Here is a 15,558-nt window from a genome sequence, read left to right as displayed (position 1 = left end):
CCTAAGACTCTTATCTCCATTTAATCAGCAGAAAACTGGAAGTGGTGCTTTGGCTCAAAGTGGTAGAGTGCTAGCCTTGAGCAAAAGAGCTCAAGGACAGCACCCTGGGCCTAAGTTCAAGCTCCATGATCGACCAAAAAAGAAAAAAAAGAAAAAAAAAAGAGAATCTTCCTGGGAAGGGACAGTTAAGAAAACGGGAGCCCAATCATAATAACCATTTTTTTTTCTTTTATCAACTGGCAATGAGTGTGGGCATGCTTACTCTATGTTTAAAACAACTTGTTTATTTAAAATATTTCATAATAAAAATCTCAAAGATTAAGCAACTTATTTTACCTCTACTCGTAACCATTTTCCTTTGCAGTGGAAGAGGCAGATTTTCCCACAGAAGGGCAGTGAGATGAAGTACTCAGAGGTCATGTGCTATAAGACAGAAATATGAAATTCTGTATTTACTCTTAGCAAAGAGTTGTGGCTACACCATTCAAGACAGATGGCTGAGGCACAGGCACATTGCTTTCCCCCATGAAGACAGATTTCCCATGAGCCCTACCTTCCAAGTGGGCCCAACAGATGCAGCAAATGTACCAGAGTACTTGAACATCTATGATCTGCCTTGTTATTATTATGTTTGTTGCACTTAACGGTTTACTTCCCCCTTTAAGCACATGGCTCAGAAATCTGGACCATTAAAATATCCACAAATAGGTCTGGGAAGTTGGCTCAGTGGTAGAGTGCTTGCCTCATATGCATGAGGCCCTGGGTTCCATTCCTCAGCACCACATAAGCAGAAAAAAGCCAGAAGTGGCGCTGTGGCTCAAAGTGGTAGGGTGCTAGCCTTGAGCTGAAGAGCTCAGAGATAGCGCCCCCAGGCCCAGAGTTCAGCCCCCACGACTGACCAAAAAAAATGTCTACAAATATTAGTAGAAACCACTGAGACTCATGTAGGCTGTGGCTTGGTCAGTTACACATCTTTGAGTTTGAAAGAAGCAGGAAGGGTAGATGGATAAAAAGTGAGGAGGCTGGAATGGCCGACTGTAAGGCCTCTTCTTTCCATCCTTTAAAACTTAGCCTCAAAGGTAAGATTTTAATTCCTAATATGTATTGTCAATGCCAGGGAAATGCTAACAAATCACAGCCTTCTCAACTGCCTCTTTTGCTACAGCCTGAAGTTGGGACCTGCCCATGTCTCTTTCTGTTCAGTGAATGTTTCTATTCTCCCTAGAGCTAACACCTCTACTCAGTTTAGCAGAGTAATAGAAAATGTCACAAGTGCCTTCTATTTCATGGGTTATAATACTATCCATGTAAAAAGGAGTCACCGGAGTCAGCCTCTCTGCAGGTGGGGTTAGGGAGGGTTTCAGGTTTCTCCAAGATAAACTAGCAAGTTCACTTATAACATAGAAAGAGGTAAAACTTTAGATCTGATGTCTCAGTTTCAGATGAGAGTCTGAATACAGGTTTGACCTGATTCAGCAAATAGTTTGAAATATCTATTCCACTGTATGACACTAAATTAGGTACTGCAAGGTATGTTGCAAACTCACAAGACACAATCACTGCCCTCAATAAGCCTTCTTTGCATGTAGCAGCAGACCAGCTGGCTCCAGAAGTCAGTTACCAGCAGCTGCAGTTATAAATAACAAATCTACACACTGCTAAACACTTAATATGTGCCAGACCCTGTGCTAAGCAGAATCTCCACTATCCTTGTGATAAACACATAGAACACAATACTCCCTTTGTTTTATTATCATTTTTAAATATAATTTTGTTATTAAGCTGTAGTACAGAGGGTTACCATTTCATAATTCAGGTAACGAGTAATTTCTTTTTTGGACAATGTTACCCCTTCCTTTGTTTTACTCCAGTTTCCCCCCCCGCCCCCATTGTCCACAAGTTACATAGGTCATTTTCCAAAGTGTATACTGAATACTATGATTCTATTCGTTCACCCTTTCTCCTTTCCTTTCTGTACCCGCCCCCTCCCCCCAATCTGTCTCTCAGAAGAAAAAAAAACCCAAACTAAAACAAACACCACCACCACCCCCTACAACAAAACCCATGTTTTGGGGCTGGGAAGGTGGCTCAGTGGTAAAGTGCTTGCCTTGCATGCATGAAGCCCTGGGTTTGATTCCTCAGTACCACATAAGCAGAAAAAGTCAGAAGTGGTGCTGTGGCTCAAGTGGTAGAGTACTAGCCTTGAGCTGAAGAGCTGAGGACAGCGCCCAGGTCCAGAGTTCAGGCGCCACGACCAACAACAACAAAAAAACAAACCTATGTTTCCTTTTCCTGATATTGGTTTTATAGTATTATAAATGTTCAGGGGAGTTACACCTTTGGGTTCTATCCTCTAAGGTTATTCTCCTTTAGTCTGACTGTGTGAATGTCTAGAGTCCTGTGTAGGTTATCATGTCTAGTTATATTTTAGATCCAGTTTCCATATATGAGAGAAAACAAGTGCTGTTTGCCTTTCTAAGCTTGGCTTCATTAACTTAGCATGATTTGTTCTAGATTCATCCATTTCCTTATAAATAACTATCTTATTCTTTATAATGGATGAGTAAAATTTCATTGTGTGTATTATTAATCACTCCATCTGTTGTAGGGCACCTGGACTGTTTCCATAACTTGGCTATTGTGAATGGCACAGCAATGAGCATGGATATGCAAGTGTCTTTGACCTGTAATGATCTGGGTAGATGCCCAAGAGTTACTAACCTCATTTTATAATGCAGAAATTAGAGTAGTTTTATTTCCTAAAGTCCCCCAAAACTCTGAAGTTTAAACTGTTAAAAACTTACACTAATGCAGGTTAGTGTTTGCATTTTAGTACTAGTTTTGGAGGGGGTGCTTTGCTGCCATACCTTGCAGTGGAAATAATCCTCTATCTTGTGCAGAAGGTCATTGAGTTTGTTCAGGCCCTTGCAAGGCACTTGGCAGTAGATTGTCCCATCAGAGCAAATGTTAGTCACCTTGACATTTGTGTACATGGCATCGACCTGGAATGAACAAGGGACATAAGAACAGAATGTTGCTTTTACCCCATCACAGGATATTTACCTAATTATCTCATTTTTTTAAAAGTCTTACATTTTAAAATATCAGAGGACAGCTAAATAAAAATATTCACAACTTAAATGTTAAAAAAAACCCACTACAGTTAACTACACTGAATTCCTTTTCTTTCCCAAAAGAATACTCAGTATCATATGTGTCATGTACAAAAGGGACAGTTCGCACATTACCACATTTCATCCTCTGAAAGGTGATAGATGAGGCCTTAACTTTGGTGTATTTTCTCCCCATTTATTTAGGATAAGAATGACTCCATACACCATGCTTTTTCAACACTAATAGATATTAAAAAAAGAAACCCTACAACTTACAAAATCAATTCCATTACCAGACTGCTTTCTAACCTGTGTCCAAGAAATGGCTACCTGAATCTTACCAATTATTAAAAACTGTAATCAAAGCAAGCATTTAATCTTAACCTTTTTATTCAACTCCTAAGAATAATTCACAGTTCTACTGATACTATTTTTCCCCAAGGTTTTGTGAAATATTTTTAAAAATGATCACTTTGAACATTTCAGGGTAGATGTTCTTTATTTAAAACTTTTCTTTTCTTTGCACTAGGCACAGTAGCTAATGCTTATCATCTTAACTACTTGGAAGGCAGTGATCAGGAGGATTCCAGTTCAAAGCCAGATGAACAAAAAGTTCATGAGACTCCCATCTCAACCAATAATAATGTAGGTGTGGTGATATGCCTGTCATCCAAGCTACACAAAAAGTTTAATAGAAAAGCTGGGTGCTTGTGGCTCATGCCTATAATCCTAGTTACTCAGAAGGCTGATATGTGAGGGTAGCAGTTCAAATCCAGCCCACGCATATAAGTCCATGAGACAGTTATCTCCAATTAACCACTAAAAATCTGAAAGTGGAGCTCTGGCTCAAGTGGTAGAGCATTAACTTTGAGTGCAACAGAAGCCAGACGCTGAATTCAAGCCTCAGAATTGGCTGGTGCATGTGTACATGCATGTGTGTGCACATGTGTGTACATACACACAGTTTAATAGGAGTATCAAACTCCAGGTGATCCAGGTTCAAATGTGAAACACTATTTGGAAAAATAGTGGTGAAGACATGGTTCAAGTGATGAGTATATGCCTAGTAAGCACAACATCCTGAGTTCAAACTTTAGTACCAGTGAAAGAAAAAAAAGTGTGAATAATGTTGAATAATATCCTATTTCTTTGCATTTAAAAAATTATCTTTGTAGAGTAATTTCATATATACCCATAAATAACATATTCATAATAACCCAATTCCTAAGAAAAAATTACTATTAACATTTTGTCATTTTTCTTCCACCGCCTTTTCCTTTTTTCTCAATATTTATGTGATGTTTTATCGATCATTAGCCTAAGATCTGTAATATTATTGACAATTTTCTTTCATATTTTAGGTGTGACAGAGGACAGTGGTGACCAAAGGTTACCTGGAGGTGAACCTCCAGGGACTTGTCACACATGGCCTTCAGGCAAGTGGCGTTGATATTGATATCATCTTCCCCTGAGGTATCATACAGAACAACCAGGGGGATGTCCGACTTGTCCAGTATCTCCACTGCAAAGATCTTCCCGCAGGTTAAAGATTCAACCACCTTCACGAGGTCAGGATCATCATTTAGAACATCCAACCCTGAAAAGGGAAGAATATTTTCATTTCTACTAACAGTCATTACAAGATGGAGGACTGTTTGTATTTGTTTTGACCATGTATTAAAATTATGGACACGTTAAATTTTAACTTCCTTCAGTCTTTTAAAAAATAAGAAATTTAAAAAATGATGCATGTATCACATAATAATTACATTTTTGATGGAAACTTGATTTTATAATCTTAACCATATTCATGTGTCAGTGTTGAAAATTATAATGTGGATGCCCCTTTAAATGATCTACTAAGACAATCTTAACTCAAGAAGAAAAACAGGGGAGGGGAATCCACAAACAGAGAAGGGGAGGAAGGGCAAAAGCATCAAAAATACCTTTATATACATGTGTGTGAAAATGGAACAAGGAATCCTGATAAGATTTGTTTTGGGAGGGGCCTGAGGGAAGGAGGGAGACTTACCCCTGATTATGATCAAGATATATATATGTAAATAGACATATTAAAATGAAACCCCTTTATCCAACTAAATAGGTGTTAATAATGATAAAAGAAATACCAAAGAATGAAGTGTTTAAGAACAAATATGTTTTTGTTGTTGTTGGTTGTGGGATTTGAATTCAGGGCCTGGGTGCTGTCCCTAAGTCTCTTTGTGCTCAAGGCTAGCTCTCTACCACTTGAGCCACAGTGCCCCTTTCTGAGTTTCACAGGGACTTTTCTGCCTGGGCTGGCCTTGAACAACAATCCTTAGTTCTCAGCCTCCTGAGTAGCAACGATTATAGGTGTGAGCCACTGGTGCCTGGCAAGAACTAGTTTTTGTTTTTAAAGAAAATTTGATTAATCAGAATTTCTAGCTTAGAAGAAACGGCTTACAGGCTGGAAATATGGCTCTTCAGTTTCTAATTAAATGTATTCAATTATTTTTTTTCTTTTAAACATGTATTTATTGAAAATAAAGACATCAACTTTTTTCTTTTTGTGATTTTCAAATATTACATTAAATTAAGGTTTCAATTTCACATGTTCATTTATATGTACAGTGCATCTTGAGTAGCGTCAGCCCTTCAGTCATTCTGTTCCCCTACCCATCCCATCCTATACTTGTCTCCTAAAGATTTCCAATTCTATTTTTGCATATGTACATTGAATATTATGACTACATTTGACCACTATGTCCTCTATTGATTCATCCTTTCTCCTTTTCTCAGATAACACATTTTGTAAATACTTGGTTATATTATGAAGACTACCTCTGCATATATTATAGTCAGTCTGATTGTATATATACAGCCCAGCAGATGTTTACAGTTTAAGTCTAACTTCAACAGATGAAACATATGGCTTTTGTCTCTCTGAGCCTGAATTACTTCACTCAGTATGACTTTTTCAGGTATCTCCATTTCCCTGAAAATGACATATTATTCTTTCTGATGAATAAAATTCCAGTCTGTATGCCACACTGTCTTGATACACTCATTAGGTGTAGGACATTTAGACTATTTCCATACTTGGCTATTCTGAATAGTGCAGCAATGAACATGGGGATGCAGGTACCTCCATTATATCCTGACTTGTAACTTCGTAGTGTGTTTCCTTTACTCTTTCCTGAAGGAGTTTCAAAGTTTTAGGTCTTACATCAAAGTCTTTGATCCACTTTGAATTTATATTAGTACAAAGTGAGACACAGGGATCCAGTTTTAACTTCTGCATATGGAGGTCTAGTTTCCAGCACCATTTCACCATGTGTTGAAGAGCTCCCCACAACATATATGTTTGGTTCCTTTGTCAAAATTCAGATGGCTGTGGTAAGTATGTGGATTTATTTCTGGATCTTCTAATTTGGTTTGGTTTGGTTTTCAGGTCTGTTTATGTGCCAATACCAAGCTAGTTTTGCTACTACAGCTCTATAATACAGTTTGAAGTCTGGAAATATGTCTTCAGTATTGCTTTATTTTTCTTTCCCTCAGGACTGCTTTGGCTATCTTGGCCTTTTGTGTATCCACATGAATTTTTAGATTGATTTCTCTATCTCTGGAGAAGAATGACATTGGGATTTTGTAGGTGGCCTTTGGGAGTATGGCCATTTTCATAATATTAAGTAAGTCTGCCAACCCATGAACAAGGAGATCTTGTCATCTAAAAGACACCACCTTTCTTCCCTCCTTTCCTTCCTCTCTTCCTTCTTACCATCATGACTCTTGAGAATACCATGAAAGAGAAAATTAGTGTTTAACTGAACACAGGTATGAGGTGAATTGCATTGTAGTACAATTACTCTTTTAGTTCTTTGAAAATTTTAATTCCATATATCCTATGCTCATATAATACTTTAGTGCCTAGTTCTATACTTTCCCACAAGCTAAATTTCAGATTCCTCATCCTGCAATATTCTCCAGTGTACAACTTCATAGCCTTTTGCAAACATTTCTCTTTAGAATCTTAAGTCTTGTCCTATGCTCTTGATATGTTTCTTTCAAAACCACTGCCCATAGGTTTTGAACATGCTCTTAAAATTACTTTAGGTTTATCTGATTGACCATCAGACTCAACTCCTGGACATTAGCACTCATTCTTACAGAGAATGGGGTGAATTACAATCACTTTTTGGAATTCTGTGCAAACCCTTTTAACATTTCCCATTCACCTGACCACTGTATCCTCCATACCTTGTTTATTCCTACAATGCTACAAACACATGCATGTGTGCATGCTCTCTCTCTCTGTCTCTTTCTCTCTCCCCCCCTCTTTTCCTAAGGAGGAAAGGATTCCTTGACTATGCAAAAAACTGCACATGACCTATAGCCAGGCTCTGGAGGCTGTACAAGGGTTTACTCCATGGTCCATCTCTGTGGGAAAAGTCTAAGGGTCGCCTGGTAACACATGAACAACTGAATCTGATCAAATCCTGTGATGGGAGTTTCTACGGGTTTTCACTAGTATAAGTATAAAACAACTCTTTCAGATGGCAAAGCCTTTTTTACAATAAAATGTATCAATAAATATTTATGACAAAACAAAATGCAAGAAACATAACATTTTCATAATTTTTTATATTTTAATGTTCTTTTTATATTTTATGTTATGTATATAATCTTATACAGATCATATTAAACATGCAATTCATTTAAAGCTTTCAAGAAAATAACACAGCACACCACCTTGCGATTATAAGATTTTAACTACCAAAAAGTACAGTGGTGATGACCTGCCAAAACAGAGAGAATTAGCAGCTGTAATCTTAGCAGTAGGAAGGGCTGAGACAGGAGGCCCACCTGGGCTACATGGAGACACCTTGCCTCAGAAAACAAAACACAAGGCAACTTTTTTGTTTGGTTTTAAACATCTCTCTTACCTGCTAGCTTGCACTTTGTAGCTTGGAATGAGAGTGAGCAGAATTTTGGGTTCAGTTTGTATGCTTTACTCTTCTCAACATGTTCACTAAAACCATAGTCAACATAGCATACCTAATGATAAAAAAGGGGGAAAAACAATGGTTAGGCTCAAAAAGTTCTTAATCCTCACTTTAAAAAACCATTTGATGCATTTTATTTCACAATCATTAAGGTCAATGGTATCACAGCCAACTGCACAAAGCCAGAACATGCACTCCTTGATGATTCCCAGAAGAGAAAGATGGATTGGGACAAAGAGAACCTGGGCTTCCTGTTCTAGTCCCATCTGTTCCTTCAGCCCTTGAATAATGGTAAGAGCAGGGTAAAGAATAAGACTCCCAGACCTTGCTGCAGCCAGTCTCTTAGCAGCATACCTACGGTTCTGCCAACTTGAGGCTTTCCTCTCTTATCCTCCTTAATGGCCTGATGCCTGTGTCACCTTGTCCTCTCTTCAATCACACTTTCATGTTCTTGGGCAGTAGTAGTTTTCATAGAGAGGGGACATTGCTCTTATGGTACAGAACAGATTCTAGAAGCCCCAGGCCACATATGGCCTCTTCTCAGCCATTGTGCTTCTAGGGACCAAGATACTACTGTCAACAAGAAGGTCAGACAGCATAGGACTCCCTGAAAATATGAGCATGCACAGCTGTTCTTTTTTTTTTTTTGTCAGCTGTGGGGCTTCAACTCTGCACCTTGGGGCTGTCCCTCAGCTCTTCAGCTCAAGGCGAGCACTCTACCTCTTGAGCCACAGCACCACTTCTGGTTTTCTGGTGGTTTACTGGAGATAAAGAGTGTCACAGATTTTCCTGCCCAGGCTGGCTCTGAACCTTGATCCTCAGATCTCAGCCTCCTGAGTAGCTAGGATTACTGGTGTCCAGCTCAGCTGTTCTTTTTTAAGGGCATGAAGCTAGATTAGGCTTCCAGCTCAGTCGTGGGGCAGAGCATTTTTGCACAGGTAGACCTCTCTTCTCTATTACTACAGATCATTACAGGAGCCTGGATAGTATTTTCATAGAGTATAATTCTAATATAGATAATTTTTAGTGTTTATGCAAAGCTTTCTTTTGAAAAAGGCTGTAAATACAAAGCCTTTTTAATATCTGGAAACATTAGGTTGTGGTTTAGAATGATAACTAAGAATCTGAAATTGTTGAAATCTAGTATGATTCTCTAATGAAAGCTGGTGATGGTTATTTAACACACACACACACACACACACACACACACACACACACACAAAAAACCAGGGTTGGCTAAGTAGTACCAAACAAGTGAAGATAGGTCTCTTTCACCTTCTGAGAAAAAAAAAAAGTATACAGGCCAGTTTTCTTAGTACTTAGATGACAGCATTAACATAAAAGTTTCTAGTCAAGAGTCTCAGGAAACCAGGAGAGGCAGGGAGACTAACTCAAACCTTGACCATGTGGGCCTTCCTTCTCTCTCTTGAAAATTAGCACTTGTTATAAACTCATACTTTATACTGCTGCGGCTCCAGATTAATGGCAGAACCTGCACGGAAGGCAGTAAGCCTCATTGTGTACAAGTGCATCTCTCTCACACTAATTTAGCCCCTTGTCCCCCCCCCCCCCCCCCCCAAACTCAGGGGCAGAGCAGCTTTCATTTTCTTAATACAATAGGATCTTAAGGAAGACTGCTCTAAAGTCTTCAAAGGGTTTTTGAAATGTTCATAAGTTGCCTCTTTCCTTTCTTTCTTGTCCTTATCAGGCCACTACCTGTTTGCTTGGCAGACAGCATTTATAAAGCACTTGTCCCTGGATGGCCCAGACTGACTCTTGCCACACTGTCCTCTATTCTGTGAGGACAAAGCAGTTTCTTTGAAATACTGATACTGGCACCAGCAGGCTCCCAGAGCACCCCCCCCCCCACTCCTGGTTCTCTGGCGCCATCAAACGGTCACAAGTTGCACAGAGTCACCTGAGTAACTCAAAGCTGCTCTGACATGCATGTCTAGTCTGGTCAAGCCTACTGGCACCAGCCTCAGGGAGTACACACACCAAGGATCTCACAGATGGAGAGCAAGAAGGGTTCTGATACCCATCATCAGGCAAAGTTTAACTCAAGAGAAAGCTAGTGCTAGAAGTAGTTGTGGTTTCTCCAAATAAAGGAAGAAATAACTGAGCTCCACCAGGAGGAGGGAAGGAGAGCTGGGTGGGACCACTATACATACTAGTGTATAAAATATTCAGCTACCTTTTTAATTTCTATCAATTAGCCATAACTCTCAGCAGCAATACCGATGGCATTCTGGACAATGTCTGTGGATAACTGCACTGTATACTGTAAACACTGCTGCACCATTAATATGTCCCTGGGAATTATGGAGGATTCTTCTCTTTATAAGAGATCCCTTTGTGGGGCTGGGAAGATGGCTCAGTGGTAGAGTGCTTGCCTTGCATGCATGAGGCCCTGGGTTTGATTCCTCAGCACCACATAAGCAAAAAGAAAAAAGCCGGAAGTGGGTGCTGTGGCTCAAGAGCTAGCCTTGAGCTGAAGAGCTGAGGGACAGTGCCCAGGCCCAGAGTTCAGGCCCCATGACCGACCAAAAAGAAAGAAAGAAAAGATCCCTTTGCCTTAAAATAGCATAGCCTAAGGGTAGGTAAGAGAAATGGACAGAAGTAGAAGTCTATCAATGAACATTTGGGGTAGTTATAGCCTATCACCTAAAGGCCCAGAGCAAAGGAGGGACTTGACTAAAGCCACAAAAATACAAGCAAAGTCAGGCTGAGTGCCTGTGCCACAAACACAAGTCTTATGCTTCCCCCTTCAACTTGATCCTTAGGACTTTTCAATCTGTTTTCAAATTTATCCAAGTATAACTTATACTGAATAAAAGCTAATGCTTTAACGTCTATAGTTACTTTTTTTTGTCAGTGATGGGGCTTGAACTCAGGGCTGGGCACTGTCTCATGAGCTTTTTCACTCAAGAATGATGCTCCACCACTTTGACCACAGTGCCACTTCTCATTTCTGATGGTTAATTGGAGGTAAGAGTCTCACAGACTTTCCTGCCTATGCTGGCTCCTGAGATCTCCAGGATCTCAGCCTCCTGAGCAGCTAGGTTTACATGCATGAGCCATAGGCGCCTGGCTTAAATGTGTTTTGATCAATATATATATACCCATATACTCACCACCATTATCAAACTTAGACTATTCCCACTGCCTCCCAGAAGTGCCCTCTGGTCCTTGGCAATTAGCCTCTCTTCACTTACTATGCCAAGCAAGCACTGTCCCAATTTTATCACTGCAAACAGATTTTATCAGTTCTTAGATATCACTTACATAGGGTAATATTACTGTGACTGGCTTTTTTTGTTCAGCACAAATCATGTGATTTATCTATATAATTGTCTATATCAGAAGCTCATTCTTTTTGATTACTGCATAATATTCCATTGCATGAATTAACTGTTTATACATTCACATGTATAAGCATCCGGGATGTTTCCAGTTTGGGATTATTAGTGATAAACTTGCTACAAACATAGACATAAGCCTTGTGTGATACTGTATTTACATTTCTCTTGTATAGTTAGGGGACATATAATAAGTGTTTTTAAACTGCCAAACTGTTACACTTTTCAGATTTTAAAGTCACTCAATTCTTAAATACCATGTCTCTGTATATTGGCTAAGGGATTTCCTAAATTCACAATGAATGAAAAAGGTGGCTGAGTGATCTCCTATTTGGACAGGATCAAAGCCTCTCTTATCTCCTGAGCAAACTAGGTAGGAAACAGTGTCTTCTCTGTCTCTCAATGGTGTAGACAGAGTCTCGGTGAGTAGGTGGACCTAAGCACTGTTCAGAATGATTACATATCTTCAGTGACACATAGTGAGTTATGGCCAGGGGCTGATAGTGGCATGTGGGTTTCAGGTTTGCCTTGTAGAACACAGGCTGCAAAGATGGTGGCATAATTCCCTGCTTTCAAAATCCAGAGAGAACACATGTCTCCTCTGTACACACAGAACTGTGAAACATGGAGCCAAGGGCACTCTCCTATGAAAGAGGTGATGATGTACAGAGGTCCTGAAGTGCATTTCCTTAGTGAGTGAAGAGGAAACATTTCAGTGATGTTTCCCCAAATTCTTCATAAAGTAACAACCCCTCTGCAAGGGGCTTAAGAACCTTAAGAACCTCCTTAAGGTAATTTCTGAACAAACATACTGAATTTACCAAGAAAGGAAGAAGCAACACAGTAAAAAGAAAAAAAAACTGTTAGAACAAACTGGGTGCTGATGGCTCAGAGCTACTCAGAAGGCTGAGATCTGGGGATTGTGGTTCCAAGCCAGCCTGAGAGATTCCATCTGCAAAATAACCAGCAAAAATCAGGCCTAGATGTCTAGGACAAACAGAAAAGGTCAAAAGCTATGTACATATGACTGTATAAGATGATGCTAAGTGAAATGAACCCCAGGATAAGGACACAAGAGGTTTTATCTCTGTTGCTGTTGTTTTTTAATGTATTTATAATGTATTACGTGATTTTTTTGTTTCTGTTCTATGCTCTTCCTCCTATGGTATAACCTGTGTGTTCACTGTATTTGATTCTGGTGCTCTGTATCTTGTATATATATTTTTCTAATTTGGGGAGGAGGAGGGAAATAACAAAATGCTGAAATAAGGATACAGGTTGACCCGTTGGAACAATGAGATGTACAAGACACTATGTTGAAAACGAACTTTACAACTTTGCAAGGGAAAGAGGGGAGAGAGGGAGAGGGGGAGGGAGGAATTGGGGAGGTGAGGAGGAAGGGATGGTAGGGGAAAAACAAAGGAGGGTGTAACAATGCTTGATAGAAATGTACTCATTACCTTACTCATGTAACCATAACCCCTTTGTATCTTGTATCTTTACAATAAAAAAAAATATTTAAAAAAATCAGACCTGGAGACAGATCAAGTGGTAGAGTGCCAGCAGATCAAGCTGAGTTCTGACAAAAATAAATTTAAAAAAGTAAAAAAAAAAATATCACAGCATGAATGATACTGAAATAAACTGTACTGTGGATGAAAATATCAAAAATTTTAAAGTCATCGACAGCTACTGAATAGCAGGGGTGTTAGAGATGGGGAAAGTGAGAGCAAGCCAGGGCGAAAGACCACAGGGAAATCTCTTTCACCAATTACCATGCAGAGATACACAAAAACACACAAATGCAAAACATGTCTGGTCTGGGGTACAGGTACTAATGCGAGGTGGTTGGGAAAACAGGAGAGGATGGGAGAGAGTGGTCAAGACACTTACTGTACATGAAAATGGAACAATGATGCTTGTTGAAACTGGTCTAGAAAGGAGAGTAGAGGAGAGTGAAGGAGGGGCTGAGTCTGACCATGGTACATTGTGTATACATATGGACATGTCAAAATGGAACTCTTTGAACAACTAATTGATGCTCATAAAAACTGTGGAAATGAAAAGCTGACAGATGCAGATGAGCTCCCAGTAGTCTAAGAGGACTAAGGAGAGCAACCCTGGGAACAGGCCCTGAGCAGGGAGAGGAAGAAGGGCAGCTCTCTAATCAGGCTGTGGCCCTCTGTGGAAGCCTGGACTCGGATCTACTGGACTGCTTGGTATTGGGAATGGGAATAAATCACCTTTTCCATATTACACCATGGGTCATGCAACCTTTCTTGAGAAGCACATACATATACTGCCAAGCTCAAAGCTCACACAACTACTCCTGATAATCTTTTATAGATACAATCTTTTCAACCTTAGTGTTCACTACCCATGAAAGAGAAGCTTTAATGCTTACCTTTAGCTTGTTCTCCTCTGCTGAGATGATCTGTGCACGTAACCAGGCATCCTCCTCGGCCTTGACCGCCAGCAGCTGCCCGACATGTACAGCCTGGACTGGTGCAACCTTGGGATTCTTACTGTAATGCTCCTTCATCTCATCTTCCATTAATTCCTGAGCAGCTGAGTAGTCTTTGCCCACATACCTGGATTAATGACAGGAAGAGAACACAAATGAAATAGCCCAGGAGTGGGGGGAGGGGGGAACCTCAGGAATTCTGTAGGGCTCAACTCTTCTGTGGCCATCTCTGGTTTCAGGGAGTAGGGTTATAGGGATCACACAAGGCAAGCTGAGGTCCCGATCACTGTACAACAGAGCTGACCAACACTAACACAGTTGAATGAAGAGGCCTCTCGGGGAAGATCAAGCTGAGGAGGTTTGGAAGAAAGTAAGACACACTGAAAATCTACATAAAAGGAAAGAGGCAAGTAAGGGCAGTCCTCAGATCTTGAGTAAGGCTACTAGATCTGTGCAGACCACCGAGAAGAGAATCTAGCAGACAGCATTGTCCTGAGGCTGGGTGTTAAGAAACCTCAGCTCCGAAAAGCAGTGATTCAATGGTAGAGTGCTTGTCTAGTTTGATCCTGGGTGTGATCCATATAATTGCAAACAACAATAACAACAACAAGAACAAAAGCCAAAATGAAAAACAAAACACCAGCCTTAAATATAGCAATGTGACATCCTCCCTAAAAAAATTTAATGAACCAATTAGAATAAAATGTTGAATTCTTACTCTAAAAAGTGACATATTCTAGCTGAAGCCTCTAAAATGTATCCTTTCTGAGTATATTATTTTCAGACACACCCTGTAACGTTCTACAATTTTCTACTGCTGATGACTGCAGTCTTGCTGATCTATCTCTGGTTATCAAAACACACTCATTTAGCCAGTCATGGTAGTACATGCCTATAATCCCACTTACTCCAAAGGCAGGAACCAGTAGGATTAAGTTAGAGGCCAGCCGAGGCAAAAAGTTGGCTAGATTCCCATGTGAACAAATAGGGCAGGCATGGTGGTATAGCTGGGTTCCAGCATCATGGAAGGACATAGGAGAATCTCCTCAGAGGCTGGCCCAGGCAAAAACTCGAGACCCTACTTAGAAAAAAATAACTAAAGCAAAATAAACAGTGCTGGAGATGTAGTTCCAGTAGGAGAGGATCTGCTTAACAAGCATGAGGCCCTCAGTTCAAACCCCACTGAACAATCACAAAAATAACTGAACAGTTTTTTTTTTCTTCTATACATGGCTGCTATTTTCCTGTTTTCATTAAGGGTGTGCTTCTAAGACAAAAAAAAAAATCTTGAAAACCAAGTTTGGGCCATGAAAACAAGAGCTGCCATAACTACCCACGGAAGCCTTTTGTCTGGAGGCTGTGCTATGAACTCACCTGGCCAGGGAGGTGGGGGTAGACATAGAACATTGGTATGGATCAGTTGTTTCCCAAGGTCCCAATGAGCCCAGGTAGCTGTAAGAAGCTATTTCTTTATGAGTGTTTTTGCATATGGACAAGTAGAGAGCAGGAGAGAAGATGCTGTACTAAACCTGTTTGTTACCAGAAAGAGGCAAAAATCTATTTAAAAGTCCTACACAAGCCGGGCACTGGTGGCTTACACCTATAAGCCTAGCTACTCAGGAGGCTGACATCTGAGGATC

At 40.1% G+C, this 15,558-nt stretch overlaps 1 protein-coding gene across 4 annotated transcripts in view; it reads right to left on the bottom strand.

Annotated features, from left to right (window-relative positions):
* Tdrd7 (tudor domain containing 7) overlaps positions 1 to 15,558 on the bottom strand; it is a 59,189-nt gene that overhangs the window by 15,740 nt on the left and 27,891 nt on the right. For all 4 annotated transcript variants that reach the window (XM_042696293.1, XM_042696299.1, XM_042696305.1 and 1 more), the window contains 5 exons: positions 13,859 to 14,045; positions 8,036 to 8,147; positions 4,508 to 4,710; positions 2,868 to 3,002; positions 337 to 423 (listed from right to left, as the gene is read on the bottom strand). In XM_042696293.1, coding sequence (XP_042552227.1) covers positions 337 to 423; positions 2,868 to 3,002; positions 4,508 to 4,710; positions 8,036 to 8,147; positions 13,859 to 14,045 — 724 coding nt within the window. The remainder of the gene's footprint in view (positions 1 to 336; positions 424 to 2,867; positions 3,003 to 4,507; positions 4,711 to 8,035; positions 8,148 to 13,858; positions 14,046 to 15,558) is intronic.

The sequence above is a fragment of the Dipodomys spectabilis genome, unplaced genomic scaffold, assembly GCF_019054845.1.
Source record: "Dipodomys spectabilis isolate Male_0828 unplaced genomic scaffold, ASM1905484v1 ptg000006l, whole genome shotgun sequence".
Taxonomy (NCBI): Eukaryota; Metazoa; Chordata; class Mammalia; order Rodentia; family Heteromyidae; genus Dipodomys; species Dipodomys spectabilis.
This window is presented reverse-complemented; position numbering and strand designations above follow the sequence as displayed.